We start from the raw sequence: 26,922 nt of genomic DNA, 5'->3' as shown, positions 1-26,922 counted from the left end.
AGATGTAGCAGACCTACCTAATAAATAGACATGAGCACAGGGAAAGAGGCAAAATGAGGAGGCAAAAGAATACATTCCAAGCAAGGGAGCAGGACAAAATCCCAGAAAAGGAACTAAATGAAACAGAAATGAGCAACCTACCCGAAAGATAGTTCAAACAAAGAGTGTTAAGGATGCTCACTGATCTTGGGAGAAGAATGGATGAACTCAGTGAGAACATCAACAAAGAAATGGAAGATATAAAAAAGAACCAATCACAAATGAAGAATATAATGCTGGAAATGAAAAATTCACTAGAGGGACTCAAAAACAGAGTAGAGGATACAGAAGAACGGATCTGCAGGCTGGATGAAAGACTAGAAGAAATCACCCATGCTGAACAGGTAAAATAAAAAAGAATTAAAAAGACTGAGGACAGTGTAAGGGACCTCTGGGACAACATCAAGCACACTAACATCTGTGTTATAGGTGCCCCAGAAGGAGAAGAACGAGACAAAGGGGCAGAGAATCTATCTGAAGAAATAATAGCTGAAAACTTCCCTAACCTAAGGAAGGAATCAGACATCCAGGTATAGGACGCACAGAGAGCACCAAACAAGGTAAACCCAAAGAGGCCCACACCAAGACACATCATAATTAAAATGTCCAGAATTAAACATAAAGAGAGAATCCTAAAAGCCACAAGAGACAGACAAGTTACATACAAAGGAAACCCCATAAAGCTATCAGCTGACTTCTCAGCAGAAATCTTACAGGCTAGAAGAGAGTGACATGATATATTCAAAGTGCTAAAAGGAAAAAACCTACAGCCAAGAATACTCTACCCAGCAAGGCTATCATTCAAAATGGAAGGAGAGATAAAAAGTTTCCCAGACAAGCAAATATTAAAAGAATTTGTCACCAAGAAACCAGTACTATAAGAAATGCTAAAGGGACTCATTTAGAGGGAAAAGAGAAGACCACCAATAGGAAAAATTATCTATTTCTATGATAAGAAGGTAATGGATAATGGATACAAAAGCACAAAAATAAGTTAGATATGATATCAAAAATATAAAATGTGAGAGGAGGGGAGTTAAAGACTAGAGTTTTCAGATAGAGGTCAAACTAAAGAGACCATCAACTTAACATAGATTGCTATATACGTAGGTTACCATATGTGATCCCCATGGTAATCACAAACCAGAAACTTATAATAAATACACAACAAGCTAAGAGAAAGGAACACAAATAAAATACTAAATCAAGCCATCCAACCACAAGGGAAGAGAGCAAGAGAAGAAGAAAGGAACAGAGAAGAACTACTAAAACACCGAGAAAAAAAAAGTTAAAAAATGGCAGTAAGTATATACTTATCAATAGCTACTTTAAACATCAATGGATTAAATGCTCCAATTGAAAGGCATAGGGTGGCTGACTGAATAAAAAAAAACAAGACGCCTATATATGCTGCATACAAGAGACACACTTCAGACCTAAAGACATTGACACTCACAAACTGAAAGTGATGGGATGGAAAAAGATACTCCATGCAAATGGCAATGAAAAGAAAGCTGGGGTAGCAATACTCATATAACACAAAATAGAATTTAAAACAAAAACTGTAAGAAGAGACAAAGAAGGACACTACATAATGATCAAAGGAACAATTCAACAAGAGGATATAACACTTATAAATATCTATGCATCCAATGTAGGAGCACATAAATATATAAAACAATTATTGACAGACATAAAAGGAGACATAGACAGTAACACAATAATAGTAGGGGACTTTAACACTCCACTTACACCAACAGATAGATCATCCAAACAGAAGATCAATAAGGAAACATTGGCCTTAAATGACAAACTAGAACAGATGGACCTAGTGGATATATACAGAACATTCCATCCAAAAACTGAAGAATACACATTCTTTTCAAATGCACATGGAACATTCTCCAGGATTGATCACATATTAGGCCACAAAACAAGTCTCCATAAACTTAAGGACATTGAAATAATAGCAAGCATCTTTTCTGACCACAATGGTATGAAAATAGAAATCAACTATAGAAAGAAATCAGAAAATCCACAAGTATTTGGAGATTAAACAATGTGCTACTGAACAACAATTGGGTCAACAAAGAAATGAGAGGAGAAATAAAAAACACCTGGAGACAAATGAAAATGGAAATACGACATGCCAGAATTTATGGGATACAACAAAAGCGGTTCCAAAAGGGAAGTTTATAGCAATACAGGCCTATCTCAACAAACAAGAAAAATCTCAAATAAACAATCTAACAATGCACCTAAAGGAACTGGAAAAAGAAGAACAAACAAAGTCCAAAATCAGTAGAAGAAGGGAAATAATAAAAATCAGAGCAGAAATAAATGAAATAGAGAATTAAAAAACAATAGAAAAAATGCATAAAACCAAGAGCTGATTCTTAGGAAACATAAACAAAATTGACAAACCTTTAGCTAGACTCACCAAGAAAAAAGCGAGAAAGCTCAAATAAGTATAATCAGAAATGAAAGAGGAGAAATAACAATGGACACCTCAGAAATACAAAAGATTATAAGAGAATACTATGAAAAGCTATATGCCAACAAATTGGACAATCTGAAAGAAATGGATAAATTCTTAGAATCATACAACCTTACAAAACTGAATCAAGAAGAAATAGAGAATTTGAATACACCAATCACCAGTAAGGAGATTGAAACAGTAATCAAAGCCTCCCCAAAAATAAAAGTCCAGCATGAGACGGCTTACCTGGTGAATTCTACCCAACATTCAAAGAAGACTTAATACATATCCTTCTCAAACTCTTCCAAAAAATTGAAGAGGAGGAGAAGCTGCCTAACTCATTCTACAAAGCCAACATTACTCTGATGCCAAAACCAGAGAAGGACAACACAAAAAAAGAAAATTACAGGCCCATATCACTGATGAACATTGATGCAAATATCCTCAACAAAATACTACCAAATCGCATACAACAATACATTAAAAAGATTATACACCATGATCAGGTGGGATTTAATCCAGGGATGCAGGGTGGTTCAACATCTGCAAATCAATCAACGTCATACACCACATTAACAAAATGAAGAATAAAAATCACATGATCATCTCAATAGATGCAGAGAAAGCATTTGACAAGATACAGCATCTATTTATGATAAAAACTCTGAATAAAATGGGTATAGAAGGAAACTACCTCAACATAATAAGGCCATATATGACAAACCCACAGCTAATATCACCCTCAATGGTGAAAAACTGAAACCTGTCCCTCTAAGAACAAAAGCCAGACAAGGATGCCCACTCTCACCACTGCTATTTAACGTAGTATTGGAAGTCATAGCCAGAGCAATCAGGCAAGAAAAAGAAATATAAGGGATCCAAATTGGAAAAGAAGACATGAAACTGTCACAATTTGCAGGTGACATGATTTTATATATAGAGAACCCTAAAAATCCACCAAAAACTTTTAGAAGTAATAAATGAATATGGTAAATTTGCAGGATAGAAAATCAACATACAAAAATCAGTTGCATTTCTATACACTAACAAAAAGAAATTAAGAATACAATTCCATCTACAATTGCAACAAAAAGAATAAAATACCTAGGAATAAACTTAACCAAAGAGGTGAAAGATCTGTACACTGAAAATTATAAAACATTGCTGAAAGAAATTGAAGAAGACACAAAGAAATGGAAAGATAGTCCTTGCTCTTGGAACGGAAGAAGTAACAAAGTTAAGATGTCCATACTTCCTAAAGCAATCTGTAGATTCAGTGCAATCCCTATCAAAGTTCCAACAACAGTTTTCACAGAAATAGAGAAAAGAATCATAAAATTTATATGTAACAACAAAAAGCCCCGAATAGCCAAAGGAATCCTGAGAAAAAAGAACAAAGCTGCAGGTATCACACTCCCTGATTTCACAATATACTACAAAGCTATGGTAACCAAAACAGCATGGTACTGGCATAAAAACAGACACACAGATCAATGGAATAGAAGTGAAAGCACAGAAATAAACCCACATATCTCTGGACAGCTAATCTTCGACAAAGGAGCCAAGAACATACAATGGAGAAAAGAAAGTCTTTTCAACAAAAACTGCACTGCCACATGCAAAAATGTGAAAGTAGACCATTACCTTACACCATACACAAAAATTAACTCAAAATGTATTAAAGACTTGAATGTAAGACCTGAAACCTTGAAAATTATAGAAGAAAACATAGGCAGTACGCTCTTCTACATCGGTCTTAGCAACATATTTTCAAGCACCATGTCTGACCAGGGAAGATAAACAATAGAAAGAATAAACAAATGGGACTATATCAAACTAAAAATCTTCTGCACAACAAAGGAAACCATCAACAAAATGAAAAGACAACCTAACAATTGGGAGAAGATATTTGCAAACCATATATCTGATAAGGGGTTAATCTCCAAAATATATAAAGCACTCATACATCTCAACAACAAAAAAACTAACAACCCGATTAAAAAAATGTGTAAAAGACCTCAACAGACATTTCTCCAAATAAGGTATACATATGGCCAACAAGCACATGAAAAGATGTTCAACATCATTAACTATCAGGGAAATGCTAATCAAAACTACAGTGAGATATCACCTCACGCCCATCAGAATGGCTATAATTAACAAGACAGGAAACAAGTGTTGGAGAGGATGTGGAGAGAAGGCAACTCTCATACACTGCTGGTGAGAGTGGAAAGTGGTGCAGCCGCTATGGAGAACAGTATGGAGATTCCTCAAAATTAATGACAGAACTACCATATGATCCATCTATTCCACTGCTGGGTATTTATCCAAAGAACGTGAAAACACCAATTTGTAAAGATACATGCACCTCTGTGTTCATTGCAGCATTATTCACAATAGCCAAGACTTGGGAGCAACTAAGTGCCCAGCAAGGGACAAAAGAATGAAGAAGATGTGGTATACATACACAATGAATACTACTTAGCCATAAGAAACAATGAAATCCAGCCATTTGTGACAATATGGATGGACATTGAGGGTATTACACAAAGTGAAATAAGTCAGAGGGAGAAGGTCAAATACCGTATGATCTCTTGAGAACTCATTAAGTAGTAGATAAACCAACAACAAACAAACACATAGAGACAGAGAATGGATTCATGGTTACCAGAGGTAAGAGGGGAGGGAGGAGGGCAAAAGTGATAACTAGCCACATGTGTGTGGTGATGGCTTGTAGTTTGGGTGGTGAACACGAGAACATAGTGTAATCTATGCAGAACTAGAAGTATAATGATGTACACCGGAAATTTATACAATGTTCTAAACCAATGTTACTGCAATAAAAAGATAAAAATAAAATAAATAAAAGACCCCCCACCAAAAAAAAAGAAATGCCATCAGCTTCCAAAGAGCCCCTTTTGCACTCCAGCTACAACGTTCTTGGGTGTGCTGCCCAATTGTATCTATGTGTATTTGAGAGATGGGAGAAGTTGAACAACACCAGGGTTTCTAACTGTCCACATAGGTGGCATGTAAATGATCATTTTTTCTTGCCCAGGATTAAGGTGTTGACAACCATGTGTCTTTAGGCTGAAAGACAGGACTTCGGTAGGCAGCTGCTTCATGCCTGGTGTAAGCAGCATTATGGCCCCTAAGACCCCATGTCCTAATCTCCAAGACTGTGATTACACGGCAAAAGAGATGCTGAAGATGTGATTAAGGTTACTAGCGACTTTAAAACAGGGAGACTATCCCGGATTATCTGTGTGGGCTCAATGAAATCACCCCAATGAAAGGGCAAGCCCTTAACAGCAGAGGCAAAAGAGGAAGTCAAAGAGATGTAGAAAGGGAAGCAAAAGGATCTGACATGTCATTGTTAGCTTGAAGATGGAGGGGTCCACATATCAAAAAATATAGGGACCTCAGTCCTATAACAACATGGAACTGAATTCTGCCAACAACCATAAGCTTGGAAGAGGATCTTGAGCTCCAGATGACAACCACATCCCCAGCTGACACTTTGATTTTAGTTCAGTGAGACCCTAAGAAGAGAATCCGGCTACACTCTGATGAGCTTCTGATCTACAGAAACCATGAGAGAAGAAATGGATGTTGTTTTAAGCTACTAAGTTTGTAGTCATTTGTTACAGCAGCAATAGAAAACTAATACAATGATCCTGGGCCTCAATTTATATATCTGTCAAATGTGGGCAAAATACCTTGTCTTACCTACCTTATGGGGCTGTTATGAGGACAAATTATGGAAGAAGGGACATAAGAGTGCTCTGCAGAATTTCAAGTCATAAAACTGTTAGGATATTCTTCAACAGGGAAAAAAATCAATCTATTTTGAAGCATTTGGATTGAAGCAATTAAGAGCTTAGAGCTCCTGATATTTCCCAGAAGTGTTGAGGGTTTGGAGGGCTGCTTCTCCTCTCCAAGGGAAGCAGTACAGTATAGGTGAAGTCAGAAAACTAGGGTCTAAGTCTATTTCCCACCTGTGTGATCTTGGGCAAGTTATGTCACCTCTATGAGCCTCAATACAATGAGGGTAATCATCCTTTCTCTGCCTAGATGACATAGTTGTGTGAGGTTCAACTGAAGCAATGAATGTGAATATGTGATAGAAACAAAGTACTCAGATGGAAGGCCTATTAATCCTTCCCAGTGTGTGCTGGGAGCAGATATCTTGATTCTGGTAAACTAGTCACTCAAAGAAAGTAGAGTTGCCTTGGTATGGTACTCTCAGCAACTGTTTTATGCCATTGGCTCTGGTGTGTGGCCTTAGACAAGTCCCTTCTCCTCTCTGCATCTGTTTCTCCATTTTAAGAGGTTAGATGTCTTCCTCTAATGGGCATCAGAATCACACGGGGAGATGAGTGGCAGATGGGGGGTGAGCAGGAGTTTTCTCATTTTTATAAGCCCCTTCTACCCCCAATAAACTATCTCCCAAAAGCCCAAGTCAGAAGGACTTATTTTATTTTAAACTTTTTAAAATTTTTATTTATTTATTTGGTGAGGAAGATTGTCCCTGAGCTAACATCTACGCCAATCTTCCTCTACTTTGTATATGGGATGCCACCACAGCATGGCTTGATGAGCAATGTGTAGGTTGGCACCAGGATCCAAACCTGTGAACCCTGGGCCACCAAAGCAGAGCACGGGAACTTAACCACTACGCCACCAGGCTGGCCCCAAAAAGAGTTTATTTTATTAAATTGTGCAAAGTAAGCCCTATTCAAGATACAAGAGTTGATTCCAAAGTATGTGGTTTGAAGCAGCTGGTTCTCAAAGCAGTCTGGATGCCTTGCTATACTTTAATTAAAATACTGGACAATTTTAACCTGGTTAACTAAAGTCATGCCTCTCCCAGTTTCTTGCAGTTCCCATTAATGTTGTTTTGTCATGATTGTGAGATTTCCTCCCAGAACATTCCTTCTTATGTGAACTGAAGTTGCTAAACTATGGTCAGACAAAACCCAGTAGAGTTGTCCATGTTTTCACTACAATGTAGGCTGTAGTAAAATTCACAGCTGAGAATAACAGAACGTCAAAGCTGAAAAGGCCCTTTGAGACTACCTGGTTTGAAGACAGACAATTTGAGACTTAGAGTGGGGAGGGATGTACTCAGTATTACAGAAAGGCAGTGACAGAGGTGAATCTGGACCCCCAGGGCTCCTGAAAGGAGCTCTTTTCACTGCCCCATGTTGCCTTCCCACTGCCTTTGATGCTCAGAGATTTGCAAGTCAAGTCACTTTCAGTCTTCTCATTCTCTAGGCTGGTTTCACTATTCTTTGAAGTGGAGAAACCTCATTTATATGTCATCAAAATACAAGGCCATGTACAGAGCAGTGTAAGAAGCAGGTAGCTATGGACACAATCTTTGCAAACACTCCCAACATACCAAATTGGCCTCATTCACCATTTTTGGTCTTTGCCTCACTGAGAGGTCTCCTTCCTCAACCTGCTTTGTCATCTCAAATGACTTATATCAGTGCTTCTCAAACTTTAATGTGCACAGAGATCTCCTGGAGATCTTATTAAAATACAGATTCTGATTTCAGATGTCTGCAATGGGGCCCAAGAATCTTCATTTCTAACAAGCTCCCAGGTAACGCTGATGCTGAGGCTGACAATGGACCATGTTTGGAGTAGCAAGACTTGCAGATGTTGTTTCCACCAATCTCATTTCTAAGCATCTTCTCCATTTATCGTTGGGATTCCTTTACTACTGGGGGTAGTGAGGTGTATTAGAAGCAGGAAGGCCTCTGTAGCTTCCAGTACTGGATTTTTACCAATCCCTAGCTGTGTGATTTTGGCAAATCCTTTCTCATCTCCCTGCGCCTAAAGTTTCCTTATCTATCTATAAAATAGGGCCATCACCTATCATGGAGTAATGTTGTGAGGCCTGAGGGAATGACAACGTCTTGGTGCAAAGTACACTGTAGATTGAGATTCCTAGGTGCAAAAAGATTCTGTGCCTAGGTTTCCTTAGAATTGCAGAAGGCAATGTGAGCATTGCGTGGTGGCTGCACCATCATGCCTAATACGCTCAAAGATTGTTTCCATGACAAAACTGCAGATGGAACTCATTAATACCAGACAATCTGCATACTTTATTGCAAATCACATGAATGGACCCCAAGATCTCATACTTTTTTGTTTTGATGTTACATATATAGTTCACACAGGCAGTCTTTCCAGCATCTATTTATGTCCTCGGTATCAAGTGCTCCTTTTCCTTATGAAAATGAAGGGTTTTCTTCATCAACATCTCTTCAAGGTATCTTGCTTCTCTGCAATTTTTAAATGTTTCTAAAGCTTTTTCTAAGCTTGTAATGTGGCAAGGCCATTTGTCTGCAGCTACATTAAAAATAGTATCATCGATCTACATTCTCTCAAAAGCAATTTTTTTTCTAGTCATGGAAATACTTCTTCCTCTACTACTTTATTTGTTCTAGTTATTACAGAACCAAAGAACTTCTTGAAAAGGGAAAGATACTTCCCCATGATTTTAGCCAATTATTTTAGAAATGCTCTACATGACACTTTTTTTATTATTGATATCAGATGCTAAGTTTCACCCCTGAGTGGCTGGACAACTCTCCCCATCTTTTTTTTTTTTTTGGTGAGGAAGATTTGCCCTGAGCTAACATCTGTGCCAATATTTCTCCACTTTGTATGTGGGATGCCTCCACAGCATGGCTTATGAGTGGAGTAGGTCTGCACCTGGGATCCAAGAACTCCGAGAACCCAGGCCACCAAAGCAGAGTGTGCGGAACCTTAGCCATGGGGCCAGCCACTCCCCCAACCTTTTTTTAAACAAAAACTTCAATAATATTTCTTATTCTAAATCATGTCTTTAACTTTTACTATCACCACTGAAAAACTTTGTAGGGATTTGACCCCAAGGTATCAAGTACCACAGAGGCAAGAAGACCTTTTCTGCTTCTGAAACTGCTTGTGAATGTTGCCAGTTTCTTGGGCTGAAACTGCACATGCTACAACCTTGGTGAAGTACACAGACACGTACAAGGACCTTTTTATCTTTGAAAAACAGACAAGTCAAGGACTTAACAACTACCAACTAAAAAATAAATCCTTCATTTCACAAGGTAAAATTAAATGATCCTTTTTAAAACATTACCAAATTGGTACACTGAAGGTGAGGAGAAAGCCCAATTTAGAAATCTCTTCCAGCCCAGTTTTTGTTCTCCTGTAGACTGGACCTGTATCTTCCTCCTTCCCCTCAAATGCTTGCCTTTTAATATTTTGTTAGGCAGGCAAGAGTCAAAGAGTCATGCCAGCTCCAGTAATGTGGCCTCTGTGTGACAAAGGGAAAACAGCATGGGGTGCAGAGTCAGAAAGGCCTGGATTTGAATCACAGTTCTGTTACTTTCTGTGTGACCTTGAGCCAGTTACTTTAGCCCCCTAGGCCATAAATCCTTTATCTATAAAATGAGGAGAATAGCATCTACCTGCATGATTGTTGTAAGGACTAAATGAGATAATATATATGAAGAACCTAGCACTTAGTAGATGCTTAATGAATGTTATTACTGTCAGTTCAAGATTTACAGTTCATCCATTGCGAATTTCTCTAACCTGCTGATAATTTCCTATAGTTGCCACTCTTCAATTATCACCCCCTTCCCACAGCCTCTTCTGAATGACTATCCATCCATCAAGCCTGGGTCAAGCCAGTCTCATTCCATGACAGTGTGCCTCACCACAGAAGCTTTTGCTCTTTAAATCAGAGTGTGAAAGGGGAGGCACTGAGGTGCATTCTTTGGCATTCTTTGGGTATAGACTAAAGCAGGGGCAGAGCTAGCCAGCCACTGCTCCCTGGCCTCCAGCCAGACTGGTAGTCTCAACTCTCTAGGCCAGGCTCTTGATCTGTGATTCCTAGGCCAGGAAACACAAAGCAAACTCATAGTAACATTTCTGGGACACCTATCCCACTGGGATTGCAGTGGCTTTCTCTGGTTCTCAATAATTTTTCAATATTTGTAGTGGTGGTTGTTGTATTTCCCCCCAAGAAAGCCAGAGTGAAACTATTATTCTGCCATCTTCAAAGGTACTCAAGCCCCATTGGCCACTGCTTCTGTGGCCAAAATCTGCACACCTGTTTGCTTTAGCTAGTTATCTAATGGGACAGAGCAGAGAGGCCACAGCTCCGAGACCATGGCTCAATGAACACTTCCTGGGTGAAGCCAGGAGGCCTCACAGAGACTCTCTTTTGGGGTGAGCAGCAGGTAGAATGGTGGCCACTTGGCTCTTTTGCTCCTGGTTTCTTAGCAACTTTGCCTTTGAGACTGAGTAGAGCTGAGAGAGTTCAATGTGGCCACCTGGGCATGTGTTCATTGGGAATGGCATCAAGTTTCCACTCAATTACTACCACAAGGCTCTCAGTGTTTTTAACCTAGATGTTACTAACTCACCATTAAACCATGTTTAGAGTTCAGTCTTGAAAGTGACTATTGCCTTTCAGTAACACTATTCCAAAGGCATCTCAGAGTTGGTTTAGACATACGTGCATTCTCTCTCTTTCTTTATCTTCCCCTTCTTCCATCTCCCTCTCCATCCCCCTCACCTCCCCCCTCTATGTCTGCACCTCTCTCTCAGTACTATAGTCAGTGCACTAGCAGGGCCTTGCTAGAAGGGTCCAAGTAGGAAAGCCCTTTCTCTCAAACTGGGCCATATTATAGTTACACAGACCCTAAAGACAGGCAGTGGCCCAGGCCTCTGCGTGGGAATACAAGCAATGCCACTTTCTTCAGTAGCTTCCCTTCAACAAACGAGAATCAGAAATGTTTACTCAGATTTCTGACTCACTACACCAATTGTGTTGTAGTTTCTTTCCAATGATGAGATAGCAAATGAGGAAGACCAGGAGTTTATGTCTGGAAATTTTCCATTTGGTGGCAAATACGTGAGGTTCAAGAAAGAGGGTAAAAGCCAAACCCCCAAAATGATGACCACTAGAGCCAGCAACTATAAGGCCCCTTGCTAAATAAGTGTGGTGTAATGGAGAGAACCTTGTATAGGAGCCCAGGGACCTGAGATCTTGTTTAGGCATGGCTGCTAACTTGTTCTGCCTTAGTTTCCCCAATGGTAAACTAGGTAGGTAGACTAAGTGATTTTGAAAGGCCCTTCCAATCAAACACATTATGGGGTGTAAAAAGAGTTTTTTATCTTGAGGGCTGTGGTTCTTAATCTTTATTGGGTCATAGGCCCATTTGAAATTCAGTAGAATGTTATGGACCATCTCCCCAGAAAAGGCACATTGTCATGGAATTCTGCATACCATTTCAGAGGCTTCATGAATTTCCTGAATCCATGGACACTGGGTTAAGAACTGCTTCTTTCAGGAGATAAAAGAGCTTATCCGTAGAAGGCAAGCAGGATGCAACAGTGACAGCTGCCTGGCCTCAATCCATCTTAACAATTTTTCCCACCATTTGACCCAAAAATGGAACTCCTGCAGGACAAACACAGTCTGCCTTTTTTAAAGTACTGTTTTCAGCTTTGTTTCTTTCTTGATTACTTGGAAAGGGAAGTTGTCAGGAGAAAACAGGAAGAAGAATAATTCAAACAGACCTAGGCTTTGACATGCAAAACATGCTTTGTGGGCTATATGCAAGAGTAGGAAGGCCACATTCCTGAGTCCATATGGAGGGGTTGTGGGGGCATCACCCATTCTGTCTATTCTCATAGGAGTAGACAGGTTATTGGCAATATATTGCAGTGCCGCACCTCCAATATGGCAGCAGGGTCCATATCCTCAGTAAAAGACATATTAAGAGTCTCCAATGTTCAGCAAACATTCCTACTCCCCTACTTCCGGAGTAAGCAGTGGCCCCAACTCCAGTAGCTTTTAGTTCAGGGTAAGACCTCTGAGATTAGTCTTCAGCCCCAAATCTTTCAGAGTTCGATGGCCTTTTGAGGAGGCAGTAAGTTCAGAGTAGAGTTGAAAACTGAGCTCCCCTCTTCGACTCAGGTCAGTGGATAGCCTGGTTTCTGCTGGCTTGAGGGAATTCAGCCATTCACAGTCTTAACAGGAGCTGAGGGAATGAAGACAGAATACAAAGGAAAAATAAACCTGTGTCTAGGACATGCACCCCTTATTTTATAGCATCCCAGAGCTTGAAGGTGCAGGGCCAGGAAGGAGCTGCTCTTCAGCACAAAATGACTCAGCACACAAAGGTTTGAAGAAGGCCCTTTCAGAACCTGGAAAGGGTTCCCTGAGGCCAAGGCTTTAAAACCTGAAAGGGAAAGAAGAGAATAGGGAATTAGCTAGGAGTGGTCAAGCCCTTAACAGCCACTGAGCAGTGAGGCCTCTCTTCGTAGGTAGCTAACCATATAATTGAGAGCTAATTTTCTGAGCAACATGGGTTGGCCAGGAAAAGCCCCTTACAACTCAGATCCCATGAAACAGTCCTAAGACAGTGCTACAATCAGGGCTGGAAACTGCGTGCCTTTGGCCTCAACTCTAATCCCCCAAAATCCTGCAGAGGATGCAGAAGCTTGATCTCTGAGATTAACCCTCTGCAGCATGGCCACTACCTTTATGGCCCTACAATAACTCCAAACTTCCTTTTACTGGGACTTCACCTCCATGAGAGCTGATAAGGAAAAGCTTATCTACCCATAGACCTCTGAGTACTGGCAGTGACAGGAAGAAAGGGAAGGCTGGGGAGCACATGGAAAGCTCTGCTCCAGATACTTGGATCTCATTTATGAATATATTGGTTCATGTCATGCCAGCAATCTGATAGTCATTCAGAACTCCCAGGTAGAGAAAGAAATTTCTATGATCTCCATGACTCTTGTGACCTTAGCAAGTTACTTATTATCCCCTCTGAACCTCAGTTCCTTAATCTGTTGAGTTAAAATACATATTATCCTCCCTATTTCTGGCATTTCACATGGATCAAATAAGATGACGGATGTGAAAATGCTTTGCCTTAGACAAATATAAAGGACTAAGGATGAAGGTTCAGGGGGGTAACACTGAAATAGTGATTTAGTCTGAAGGAATGAAGTCCCTTTATAGATACTAAAATGGACTCTTGGTACCTGCTACAATACCAAAAGAAAGGTTATTGACCTTCTTATAGACTCAAAGGATGTCAGAGTTAGACGGTACCAAGCTTTTCATTTTACAGATTGGGAAATTGAGGTTCAGAGAAGGAAATGTACTTGCCCAAAATGTCACAGCCTAGGATTCCTAATGAACTGGATTCAAAGGCAGTTTGTAAAACTACACTGTAGTTTGGTTGGGAGAGAAAGAAAAGAAAGAGGAAGGAGACTTAAAAACACAGAGAATCTCAGAATCGGAAGGCAGTAATTTTAAGGGTCATGTAATTATAGGATAATGAACTGAGGCATGGACGTGAGTTCCCACTCTCTGGACCTACATGGTCTTCCATTCCTCAAAAACTCAGATCCCATAAAGAAGGCTTATTTGTAACAAGGTTCTGTACTCAGGGTTGGAGACTACATACCTGAGGCCTCAACTCTCATCTCCAGGAAGTCTGCCTTGAGAACTGTGGGTAAAGGAGGAAAGACATTTCACTAAGACTCTAGAAATTAGAACAGAAAAGGCAAAGCAATGGGACAGGTGACCCTTCCAGACCAGTGCCAAAGAGGTCATATGAAAAATGGGGAAGTGATTCCATCCAGATGTTTTGAAGCATCTAGCTCCATGCTTATTGGTTCGGCTACCTCTCTGGCAGAATTAGAGAGTCCAGTCTCCCAGACACAAAGACATCTTTCAGGTGACAGAACAATCCTTTGAGTGCCAGACTATGGGAGACTATGGGAGGCTATGGGAGCCCAGAGAAGTTGGCCCAAGACCAAAGACTACATTCTGTGATTATCTTTAATAGGGAGAAGGACAAGGAGGAGGGGAAATGCCATGTGAAACATGAATCTTCCTTTGCCTTGAAGACCAAACCAGCTTTGCTCAGCCTCTTGATGTGCTTAGATCAGTCCCAAATCAGCCTTGTCTGGGGACAGCTGGAGGGAAGAGACAATCCTGGAGAATCAAGCCTCATAGGGTATGGTCAGAACATCCCAGACAACAGCTGGTCCCAGGGCTATATCCTCAGCATTGTTTTTCTCTTCTCTCTTAAATCTATTTACAGCTACTCCCTGAGTGATCTTATTCTCATCCATGGTTTCAATCACCACCAAATACTGAGGACGCTCCCAAAGGGCTACTATTCACATTGTAGTATATGTGAATGCCACTCCCTTCTCTTCTTCTTTTTTTTTTTTCTTGATGAGGAAGATTAGCCCTGAGCTAACACCTGTTGCCAATCTTCCTCTTTTTTCTTGAGGAAGAGTGGCCCTGAGCTAACATCTGTGCCAATCTTCCTCTATTTTGTATGTGGGATGCTGCCACAGCATGGCTTGATGAGTCGTATAGGTCTGTGCCCAGGGTCTGAACCTGCGAACCAGGCTGCCGAAGCAGAGCACGCTGAACTTAACCACTACACCACTGGGCAGCCCTCATCCCTTCTCTTCTTGATGTACCATTTCTTATTTTCTTTTGAGTTTTTAATTTTTTTTAATTATTGTGGAAGGGAGATGAATGAGGGAATAAGGTCATTCAAATGTCAGGCTACAGTCAGGTGTACAAATGGGAAGCAAAAAAGTTAAATAGATCATCATTTTCATTAGAGATGAGAGAAGAGCTTGACAATAATGTCCACAAATAGGATTGACTGTGGCTAGTATGAGGATCTTGACCAGTGACCAGCATACAAATGCACTGATGCAAGAGGTGGTTACAAAGTCGGGGCCTAGACAGAAGGGGTGTTTTCCCTATGTGGCAGCTGGGTGGGAGGAATCTGTGGGTACCTAGGATGGCGGCTCATGACATACTGGAGGACAGGTGTACCCACCTTGGTCTTACTCATACTCCGGCCAAGATGGAATCTGGGGATAAGGAACAGGATTTAATCTAGGTTCTAGAGGCCTGGATATAGGGTATGTAGAATGGTGCTCCAGCCTGAAGTGCCTGCTTTGGCCATAGCCCCTTTATATTGTGGTTGGTCCAAGACTTCCCTGAGCACTAGCTGACAAATCCGATAGTGGTTACCAATCTTTCTACACTCTCAACACCAGTTTGGCTATTGTTGCCCTTATTGGAAGTCAGCCTGCCGTAAAGATTCTATTGGACTTTGTTCATGCCTCTTACATATTCCCTTTCAATGCCTTGGTTCCCTGTCCAAGGCTACAGATCATTTCCTCATATTTTTCATTGTATTTCCACTCATCCCTGAGGCCCCAGCTCAGACATCATCTCCTCTAAAAAGCTCTCCTTTAGATACACCCAGTTCATTCTGTTAATTCTAGTTTACTTCATTCTATTTTCTTGGTACTTATTTCTCATGTGGCTTATCCTAGTAAGGAGAAAGGAGCACCAGAAAGCAGGAAGTAGTCCTCCTCAGAGGTGGGTACTTTATTAAAAGTATTAAGGTGTCTCTCTTTCTCTCTATTTTTCTTTTTTTTTTTTCTCAAGGTGGACATTTGATTAAGTCTGCTTTAAAAAAGTCCTATGTGAAAACTTTATCTTCATTCTATCAGTAAGACATATCTGGGGCCTTGATCTTACTTTTGCCTGTTATGGTAAAATAAATGGTAAATTATTGTCTAAGGAGAATTTGGCTCAGCCTAAGGTTCCCTGTGGCTGACTTCCAAGCACAACTACAGTGTCCTGCAGAAGCATGTCCTGGTGAGTCAGGTCTCACAGTTTTGACTAGATGATGTCAAACCTACCCCAGCTCCACTGCTGGTAAAGGCAAATTGTTCTGCTTTTAACTGACCACCTAGAAGAGTCACACTCCTGTCACTCATCAAGAAGCACAATTTCAAACTCTCTGATAAGCAACATGGACTCACAGAAGTCCCTAAAGGCTAGGCAACCGTTCCTCCAGCTGTTATAGGCTAAAGGGTCCCAAATGCCAGGCCTTGGACAGTCTGTCTGTACCAGCACCTGAGGAATTTTAAAAATAAACTAACAGGAAGGAAGGGAGGAAGGAAGGGAGGGAGGAAGGGAGGGAGGGAGGGAGGAAGGAAGGAAATAAAACAACGACAACAAAAAACAAATTTCCAGGCCCTACTCCTGGAGATTCTCTTTTAGTGGGTCTAGAGTGGAAGGCATGCACCTGTGTTTGTTTTTTTTTTCCCTCAAATTTTTCCAGGTGATTTATATGTGCAGCCAGTTTGAGAACAACCACCTAAGTCTAACATTTACCTCTGAAATGAGAGCTATACTTATTCTAAGGCTGTTTACGTTAGAGTGTTGCATTCTATATATGCCTGTCAGTTGCCCTTTTAGAATATAATAGGGTCTAAATAAGTAACCTAACAAAAGACTCCTACATTGAGTGTAAAGTTTTTGCAATACTACATAGTATGTGAGTACTGTGTGTGTGTGCCTATGTGTGTGTATGAGAGAGAGAGAGAGAGAGAGGAGCAGAGAAAGAGATAGAAAAACAGAAAGGCAAAGAGACAACAGATACAGAGATAGACAAAGAAAGAGAGACATGGGGAGAGAGAAACAGAAAAAGGGTAAAACAAAGACATAGGGAGATAGACAGACAGAAACAGAGACATAAGTAGAAAAACACAGAGACAGAAAGAGACTAAGAATGACAGAGACACAGAAAGAAACAGAGTGTGAGAGAGACAAATAGAGAGATAGAGTGACAAAGACAGAGAGACACACAGGTACAGAGACAAAGACACAGGGTGAAAGACAGAGAGAGAGTTGGGGGAGAGAAGAGATAAACAGAGACAGAGACAGAGCTAGAGAGAAATAGAAGAAGAGATTGCATGAGAGCAAATGAGATGTTCATGACGCATTTACTAAAAAGTGATTTGGTTTCTCTTCTGTCACCTCTGTCTCTTACCTTCCTGTTTTCCGGGAAGCTGTTTCAAAGAACCTGGTCCTGGAAGCCACCCTGCAAATGGAAGCCAAGCAAGTCCCATGAGTTGCTCTGGAATATGTGTGAGAACCAATTGCCAATGGAAAGCACAAGAGAATATGAATCAGATGGGCCATCAATACCAGGCCCTGCCTTAGCTTGCAAAGGACCTGGATCTGAGGAGAAACCAAAGTATCAGAATGTAAGGTGACTCAGAAACTATAGGCCCCCCCAAGGCTACGGCTGATACCCCTTGTTCCCTGTTGGTTCAGAATGGTCTAAGTATGTTGTCCAATTCAGGCTATTCCTGGGAGAAATAAGTAAAACAAGTCTTTGGTTTCAAAGTATAATTTTTGGCATTTTGTAAATACACTTAGTTAACTAGTCAAAATGGTGGAGGCTTTGTTTTTCCTATTTTCCTCATTTTACAATTATGGAAAACAGGAGACACAAGAAAAAGAAACACTAGGAGGCAGTATACCACGAGGGGTCCCAGGCACTGGCTGAGGAGAGGCCAACCAAGCTAGTTCTGGGCAAAGAAGGATGGTCCCTAAGAACTGCTATGTGGCCCCCACCTTAGCCACTTTATCCCTAGTTCCTTGGCTTGTGGCCCAGCTTCAGGAAGGCCTGCTGAATGTCACCTCAGCTCCTACCCTACAAGAGGCTCTCTGGAGAATCTGAGTCATTTTGGAAGATTATTAAAAATCATATCCTTGGGCCGGCCCCGTGGCTTAGCGGTTGGGTGCGCGCGCTCCGCTGCTGGCGGCCCGGGTTTGGATCCCGGGCGCGCACCGGCGCACCGCTTCTCTGGCCATGCTGGGGCCGCGTCCCACATGCAGCAGCTGGAGGGATGTGCAGCTATGACATACGACTATCTACTGGGGCTTTGGGGGGAAAAAATAAATACATAAAATCTTTAAAAAAAAAAATCATATCCTTGCTTTTAAAAAAAAGCCTCAAGGCACAAGTACAATGAACAAATCTGTTCACGAAATTACTTTGAAAACCAGTAGCAATAACAAGAAAACAAGAAAAATTTCCAGAGTCAAGGGTATATGAAAACAGAAAGTAATCTTATCACCCTACAGAGATCAGGGCAGCTAGGAAAAATGGGTCTCCTATCAGGACTGAGGCTCAAACTCTTCAGCTTTAGGGAATCTCTCAGTGTTGCATGGAACACTCCAAACAGGGCTGGGTCTGTGACATTCCCCTAGGACCCAGGGTTGTGCACTGTACACTCTTCACAACCATAATGGTGATCCTGAAAGCATTCCTGGTAACCTAAGATGGGCCTTAGGTCAAGGTTGAGGAACAACCCTACTTACACAGATGATGGGATTTCCCCTGCATTGCCAGCCACAATATCGGGCTTTGGTTCTGGCTTCTGAGGAGTAGCTGCCCGGCAGGGAGGGTCTGGAGGCCTCACTGGGGGACGGATGATGGTTGGCTTTTCTCCTGGAGGCCGCACTTTGCTGAAACTATCAAAGTCTCCTGGAAGAGAGAACACCACCAAGAACTTGGATGGTTAGCCAACTAGCCAACGGAACACTACTGAGGAGCAGGCACCCAATATCAGAGTTACCTGTGCCACCTCCATTTGCCCCCATTTCTTTTTGGTCACTAAAACTCTGAATTATTTTTTTGTTTTGTAATTCTTCCAACAGCTGCCCCTTCGAAAGTCTATGTTTGAACCCCCGCTCTAGAACTTCATCTTTGTGTGACCTAGGGTATGTCACATCAGTTTGCTAAGGCTCAGTTTCCTCATGTATATAATCAAGACCAATAATACATTATCTTACAGACATATTGAGAGGATTTAATCAGGTACTAATATGTTTAGTACAGTGCCTGGCACATAGTAGGTACTTAGTCAATGTTTGACGATGAATTTCAATTTGTTAAATTCATCATCACCAAAACTCAGGCCTTTTCACTTAGGCCTTGACTATCATAGCAGTCTGCTAACTAGTCTTCCTGCCTCTATGTCTCCAGTTTCTAGATCAGTCAATACAAAATAAATATACATAATTTTTTATAAAATGATTCTGGCAGTAGTATGGTGAAAGAGATGAATTTACACGTTGCTGGTGGCACTGTACACTGGGCTTATTCTATCTATATAGCCATCAAGAATTCTGGAACAATGTGGATTAAATGCAAAGTCATACATATGAGATAGTTCATACTCATTGATCCAGTTGATCCATTTTATGGAACAGGCCCAAAGGAATTAACCCAAAAGAAAAAATAAAAACAATTGGCACAAAAACATGCTTCTTAACAGCAAAAAGTCAGACCCAATCACAAAGGCTAAGCAAACGATTCAATTCTTATAAGCATTTAACCAATACATATTATGTATGAACTGACAAGGATTTGGGCCAGGTCAAAAAAACATATGCATATAAAATAATGTCAAGTGAAATAAAGTCCACCATAATGAACAGACACTTCTCCAAAGAAGATATACAGATGGCCAATAGGCACGTGAAAAGATGTTCAACATCATTAATCATCAGGGAAATTCAAATCAAAACAACACTAAGATATCACCTCATGCCCGTTAGAATGGCTATAATCACCAAGACAAAAAACAACAAATGTTGGAGAGGATGTGGAGAAACAGGAACCCTCATACACAGCTGGTGGGAATGCAAACTGGTGCAGCCTCTATGGAAAATGGTATGGAGATTCCTCAAAGAATTAAAAATAGAGATGCCCAATGATCCAGCCATCCCACTACTGGGAATCTATCCAATGAACTTGAAATCAACAATCCAAAGAGGCTTATGCACTCCTATGTTCATTGCAGCATTATTCACCATAGCCAAGAAGTGGAAGCAACCTAAGTGTCCCTCGACTGACGAGTGGATCAAGAAAATGTGGTATATATATGCAATGGAATACTACTCAGCCATAAAAAAAGACAACATGGTCCCATTTGCAACAACATGGATGGGCCTGGAGGGTATAATGTTAAGTGAAGTAAGCCAGAAGTAGAAAGACAAACACTGTATGATGTCACTCATATGTGGAATATAAACCAACACATGGACAGAGAAAACTGTATTGTGGTTACCAGGGGCAATGGTGGTGGAGGGTGGGCACAAGGGGTGAAGGGAGCCATATATATGGTGATGGACAAACAAAAATGTACAACCCCAAATTTCACAATGTTAAAAACTATTAAAACATCAATAAATAAATAAAAAAAAGTCCACCAAAAGTTCTCATGGCCTGATGAGCACCATAAGGAAACAGACTTATGTGCAACTATGCAAGGGTGTTAGATCTTGATAGTCATTCAATTTTTGTTAGCAAATCTTGATATTCATTAAGTTTTCTTCTACAAAATTTTTAAGGTAAATGTTAAAAATATTAACTTTAATCCATATAATACTGTTGTAATATTTACCCTAAGTATTTTTACAGTTTTTCTTCTCCTTAAAGATCTTTCCAGTGGCTATAAAATGTACAGGATAAAGTTCAAACTCCTAAACATAAATTCAAGGCCCTCTGTGAGGTGGTCCCAAATTATCATCCCAGACACTAACTCTGGACTTTAATTACCAGCTCTACTCTAGTCAAATTGGTCTCCCCTCTCCCCTATCAAAGCAAGCCCTTGATTCTTATTTCTAGGTGAGACAGCATGGCATAGTGGAGAGTACAGAGAGTCTGGAGTTGGGTAGACCTGGTTTTGAGGCCTTGTTCTGTTACTTCCAAGCTGTGGGACCCTGGGCAGTTATTTCACCTCTTTGACTATGAAATTCTTCATCTGGGTAATGGATATAATAACCATTCCTCACAAGGTAGTTGTAAGGACTAAATTAGATGGCCTATAGAGAGTGCCTAGCATACAGCAGGGGTAAATAAGTGTTAGACTCTGTCCTGCTTCTTGCCTGATATATGCCTCTGTTCTCATGCCTTATCTGTATTGTAACCATCCCTCAACACTCAGCTCAAATCTCATCCTTCTGAACACCCCAGCTGGCACAGGTAATTTCCATCCATGTAAATGCTCATGAATTGCTTATATATTGTTGATGGGTTTTTTTAATTCCTCCAGCTAGCCATTCTGGTGAGGAAGACAGATATGAAAAGAGATAATGATAATACATTGTGATTGGTGTTCTAATGGAGGAATAAACCAAGTACTATCCATGTACACACATATAAATTCCATCTCCCCATCTAGACTATATCTTATATTTCTAGACATGCCATTCCCCTTAGCACCAGGCTGGGAACACAGAATTGCAGCTGAAAAAAAGACCAAAATTATTATAATAATCTGATTTTTCTAACATACTTTATACCATTCAAAGCACTCTCCCAGATAACTATTTGATGTTTACAATAAGTTTGGGAGGAAAGAATAGATGGGTTTTATCTTCTCCATTTTACATAAAAGGAAACCGAGGTTCAGAAAGGTGAACTGACTCACCCACAACCACATAGTTAGGTAAGTGGTAGAGTGAGGATTGAAACCCATATCTCCCATTTCTGCATCCACTGTTCTTCCCAGTGTCTGCTGTTTTGTTGTTATTAGTAGTAATATAAAAAAATTATAAATGATAATAATAATGGTAATAAAGTAACTGGTAAAAAATTTCAGCTACCTTTTTATTGAATACCTGCTCTGTTCCAGGTACTGTGATACTATACTCAGTACTTTATGCATATATTCTCATTTAACATTGGCCATAACTCTGCAAGGTAGAAAGTGTTATCCCTGTTCTATAGTTGAGGAAACAGAGATGCAGAGATGAGAATTAACCTCACAGTTAATTGGCAATAGATTCAGGTCCATCTGATTTCCGAATCCCATGTAGTCCCAAGTACCGGTGGTTTTCAACCCTGGGTACACATTGGGAACATTCAAGTCGTACAGAACCTGGGCCCTATCCCCATAGATCCTAGTTTGATTGAATGGGGCAGTAGCTGGGTATGGGTATTTTTAAAAGCTTCCAAGGTGATACAATGCGTAGCCAGAGTTGAGAACCACTGTGCTCACTGCAGATCACAGATTACAAGAGCTGACAATGCTGTTCCATTTCTACTGGTTACTGGAGGGAGTATTGGACAGGAAGCATATGCTACAGTCAGAGCCAGAAAATATTTCTACCTGAAGCTGTGTCCATCCTAGGGCTACCACTTCCCTTGATGAGAGAACTAGATGACACTCCCTGAAATATGAACCCCCTTCCTTCCCAAGTTACAGCCACATCCAAATGGACATCAACCCAAGGCCTTGCAAAACAAACATCACTAGCCTTGTGTGTTCCTAGGCTCTTTCTTGGGAGCTCCAACTTGATGATTCATTACAAGTCAAACTTTGAAGTAGCAGCAAAGGGCTTTCTTGGTTGAAAGACCCCAATCTTGTTCTCTCCTGCCTCTAATTTGCCACAATGTCAAACTGAGGAGGCAGGGATAGAAGAGTAACATAACTGGGAGTCAAGAGACCTAGTTCCAGTCTTAAGACTAAAACTAACTTGCTGTGTGACCTTGAGCAGATCACTTCCCTACCTGTACAATGTAGACTTGGACTGTTTTCCAGATCAATGGGTCCATGATATAGTCTATAGACCTATATCTCTTCCTGCTGACTTTTATATGCTGATTTTGACTCTGGAAGTCAGTTCTCATCATGTACTTAACTAGCTTGAAAAAAATCTCTCGATAGACGATAGATAGATTTAGAGTTAGATTTGGATTTAGATTTAGCTCCCTGTTGCCTGTAAAATAAACGCACACACTTTTAACCTGGAATTCACTATCCTCCTCTATTTGGCTTCAAATGGTCTTTCTGATCTATCTTTCCACTATTCCTCTCTTCACATATCCTACAGTCCCAACAAACAGTATTATTTGTTGTTCCCTGTACATGTCTTACAATGAATCATCTCTTTCCCAGATGCCATTTACCCTATTCCCACATGCCCAAATTTGCATCATCCATCAAGACTCAGCTTAAGTGCCATATCTGTTAGGAAGCCTAAGATGCTCCAAGTTCCTTTCTATGGCTCTTAAGGCATTAATTGTCTTGTACTTTGAATCAGGGCTCTTTGTTTTGGTGGCTCTATCTCCCCTATTAGAATGGGAGCAACTTGAGAGCAAGATCCAGTTGGGATCCATCTTTGTATTCACCAGAGGCCCAAGTAAATGGCTTTGCATGTAACTGGTATTCAACAAATATTTATTGAATAGAGAAAAATGTAGTTCAGTCCATTAGAAGGACAATGGAAAAAGCTTTCCCTTTTTAAGTCTCCAGCTGTGCCATCTGTAACACACACAAACATGATATACCCAAATTTCAGGGCTATTCTGAAACCTAAGCGAAAGGTGTTCAATATACTGGGTGTTTTTTGAGAGCTTTTGTGCCCAGCCTTATGCTCTCACAAGAAATGCACACAGATGATCTGACATAGACTTCATCCTCCAGGGGCTTAAAACTAGTTGGAAAATTAAGTCATACTCAAAGGAAATAAGTATGAGTACCGTAACTTAGCATTCACATTAGAGAGCCAAAAGTTGGGGGGTGCGGGGGCGAAAGAAGTAAGGTAAGGGAGACTTCCCTGGAGCAGGATTGTCAGAAGGCTTTGTGGAGGGAATAGAACTTAAGCCGGACCTTGAGGGATGGCTAAGATTCCTTCCTTGCCCCTTCCGCTCAACAATGGTCCTCCTCTTTCTGGGTGTTTGGTATGGTCAGAGACAGGTTGAGGATAGAAAAAGTAGCTCTGAGCTTTTTTTATGACATATACATTTGAGGTTTAAAGCTTCTCATAGGCTGGAGAATCTAGAATAGTAGACATCTACCATCTTCCATGCCTGCCATTTACTGAGAGGTTGTTACCCACCCAGTAGCACTATCATTTTTTGAACTTCTATTGTATTACCAGACGCTTTGTATACCAAATCTTACTTGATCCCCACAAAAAACTTGCCCGCAATGTAGGCATTGTCCCCACTTACAGTTGAGAAAACTGGCTCAAAAAAGTGAAGTTTACCTAACTAAGATCATGTGGCTAGTAATTAGCCTCTATAAAAGCAAAACAACTGCTACCATTTACTGAGTATTCATTAAGTGCAAAGCACATAGATATCTTATTTCATTGTTACAGTGATCCTAATGGGCACAATTATTACCTTCATTTTACAAATGAGAAAACTAAAGCTCAGAGTGGTTGTGATTTGCCTAAGGTCTCACAGCTAGGATGAGGCAGAGCCAAGATTCAACTTCACATCTGGGAGACTCTGGAGCCTAAGTCACATCTGAGACTCCACAAAGTCTTTTGAGCCTATGATCTTTCTACCAAACTGTACTTCCTCTTAATTTCTGTTTTTTTCTATTTATAGTAAACTTTACTGTGAGAATTATTTCAGACATGGTAGCTCTTGCTGCTAATTTAACCAAATGCTATATTTTTTTCACTGAATCAAACTTTCTTATTACTATTTCTGGAAATTTTTATCCTATAATATATCAGACTCTTTGGAAATAGAAGTTACTTAACTTCATAAAATTATTCATATGAAATCTGAAGTTATCCATATTATTATTCATAATAATAATTTCCATAAGCCTTTTTCAATCAAACATTAAAGAATGTTTTTTTCTTTTATAGCTTCTTGTTTATAATAATGCTCAACACAAAACTTCAAGAAGTCTAGAATACTTTAAGGAGAAAAATAAAGATTACTTATAATTCACCGAGATTTTTAAATATATATGGATCACATTTGTGTTTTTTTTATTATTATTTTATTGAGGTCATAATAGTTTATAACATTGTGTAATTTCAGGTGTACATTATTATTTGTCAGTCACCATATATATGTGTCCCTTTTTACCCCTTATGCCTACCCCCCAACCCCCTTCCCCTCTGTTAACCACTAATCTGTTCTCTTTGTCTATGTGTTTCTTTATCCACCACATATGAGTGAAATCATGTGGTGTTTGTCTTTCTCTGTCTGGCTTATTTTGCTTAACATAATACTCTCAAGGACCATCCATGTCATTGCAAATGGGACAATTTTGCCTTTTTTATGGCTGAGTAGTACTCCATTGTATATATATACCACATCTTCTTTATCCATTCATAAGTTGACGGGCACTTGGTTTGCTTCCGCATGTTGGCTATTGTGAATAATGCTGCGATGAACATAGGGGTGCATAGGTCCCTTTGAATTGTTGATTTCAAGTTCTTTAGATAAATACCCAGTAGTGGGATAGCTGGATTGTATGGTATTTCTATTTTAACTTTTTGAAAAAATCTGCATACTGTTTTCCACAGTGACTGCACCAGTTTGCATTCCCACCAGCAGTGTATGAGGGTTCCCTTTTCTCCACATCCTTTCCAACATTTGTTATTTTTTGTCTTGGTAATTATAACCATTGTAACAGGTGTAAGGTGATATCTCATTGTAGTTTTGATTTGCATTTCCCAAATGATTAGTGATGTTGAACATCTTTTCATGTGCCTATTGGCCATCTGTAAATTTTCTTTGGAAAACTGTCGGTTCAGATCCTCTGCCCATTTTTTTTGTGTGTGAGGAGATCAGCCTTGTGCTAACATCCGCCAATCCTCCTCCCTTTTTTTTTTTTGCTGAGGAAGACCAGCCCTGGGCCAACATCCACACCCATCTTCTTCCACCCTTTATGGGACGCTGCCACAGCATGGCCCGCCAAGCAGTGCATCAGTGCATGCCCAGGATCCAAACGGGTGAACCACAGGCCGCTGCAGCAGAGCACGCACACCCAACCACTTGCGCCACCGGGCCGGCTCCTACTCTGCCCATTTTTTGATCGGATTGTTTGAATTTTTGTTGTTGAGTTGTATGAGTTCTTTATATATTTTGGACATTAACCTCTTGTCAGATATATAATTTGCAAATATCTTCTCCCAGTTGGTGGGTGGCCTTTTGTTTTGTTCCTAGTTTCCTTTGCCTTTCAGAAGCTTGTTAGTCTGATGTAATCTCATTTGTTTATTTTTTCTTTTGTTTCCCTTGCCTGAGTAGGAATGGTACTAGAAAAGATGCTTCTAGGAGCTTTGTCAAAGAGAGTATTGCCTATATTTTCTTCCAGGAGTTTTTTGGTTTCATGTCTTACCTTCAAATCTTTAATCCATTTTTAGTTAATATTTGTGTATGGCATAAGATAATGGTCTACTTTAATTCTTTTGCACGTGGCTGTCCAGTTTTCCCAACACCATTTATTGAAGAGATTTTCCTTTCTCCATTGTATGTTCTTGGTTCCTTTGACAAAGTTTAGCTGTCTAGAGATGTGTGGTTTTATTTCTGGGCTTTCAATTCTGTTCCATTGATCTGTGTGTCTGTTTTTGTACCAGTACCGTGCTGTTTTGATTACTATCGCTTTGTGGTATATTTTGAAGTCAGGGATTGTGATGCCTCCAGCTTTGTTCTTTGTTCTCAGGATTGTTTTAGCTATTTGGGGTCTTTTGTTGC

The 26,922-nt window shown here is 40.3% G+C and overlaps 1 protein-coding gene across 4 annotated transcripts in view; it reads right to left on the bottom strand.

Annotated features, from left to right (window-relative positions):
• The window catches only part of OPHN1 (oligophrenin 1), a 581,757-nt gene that overhangs the window by 50,022 nt on the left and 504,813 nt on the right, over window positions 1-26,922 (bottom strand). For 2 of the 4 annotated variants that reach the window (XM_087427120.1, XM_087427122.1), the window contains 4 exons: window positions 18,783-18,948; window positions 17,443-17,493; window positions 14,026-14,067; window positions 11,118-12,582 (listed from right to left, as the gene is read on the bottom strand). In XM_087427120.1, coding sequence (XP_087283246.1) covers window positions 14,034-14,067; window positions 17,443-17,493; window positions 18,783-18,948 — 251 coding nt within the window. In that variant the 3' untranslated portion in view covers window positions 11,118-12,582; window positions 14,026-14,033. Of the gene's footprint in view, window positions 1-11,117; window positions 12,784-14,025; window positions 14,068-17,442; window positions 17,494-18,782; window positions 18,949-26,922 lie in introns of those variants that run through there. The other 2 variants (XM_004439895.3, XM_087427121.1) reach the window with 2 other exon arrangements.

This window comes from Ceratotherium simum, chromosome X (assembly GCF_057802395.1).
Source record: "Ceratotherium simum simum isolate JZ-2026a chromosome X, ASM5780239v1, whole genome shotgun sequence".
Lineage (NCBI taxonomy): Eukaryota > Metazoa > Chordata > Mammalia > Perissodactyla > Rhinocerotidae > Ceratotherium > Ceratotherium simum.
Note: the sequence above shows the minus strand (reverse complement) of the source record. Positions and strands in the feature narration are given on the sequence as shown.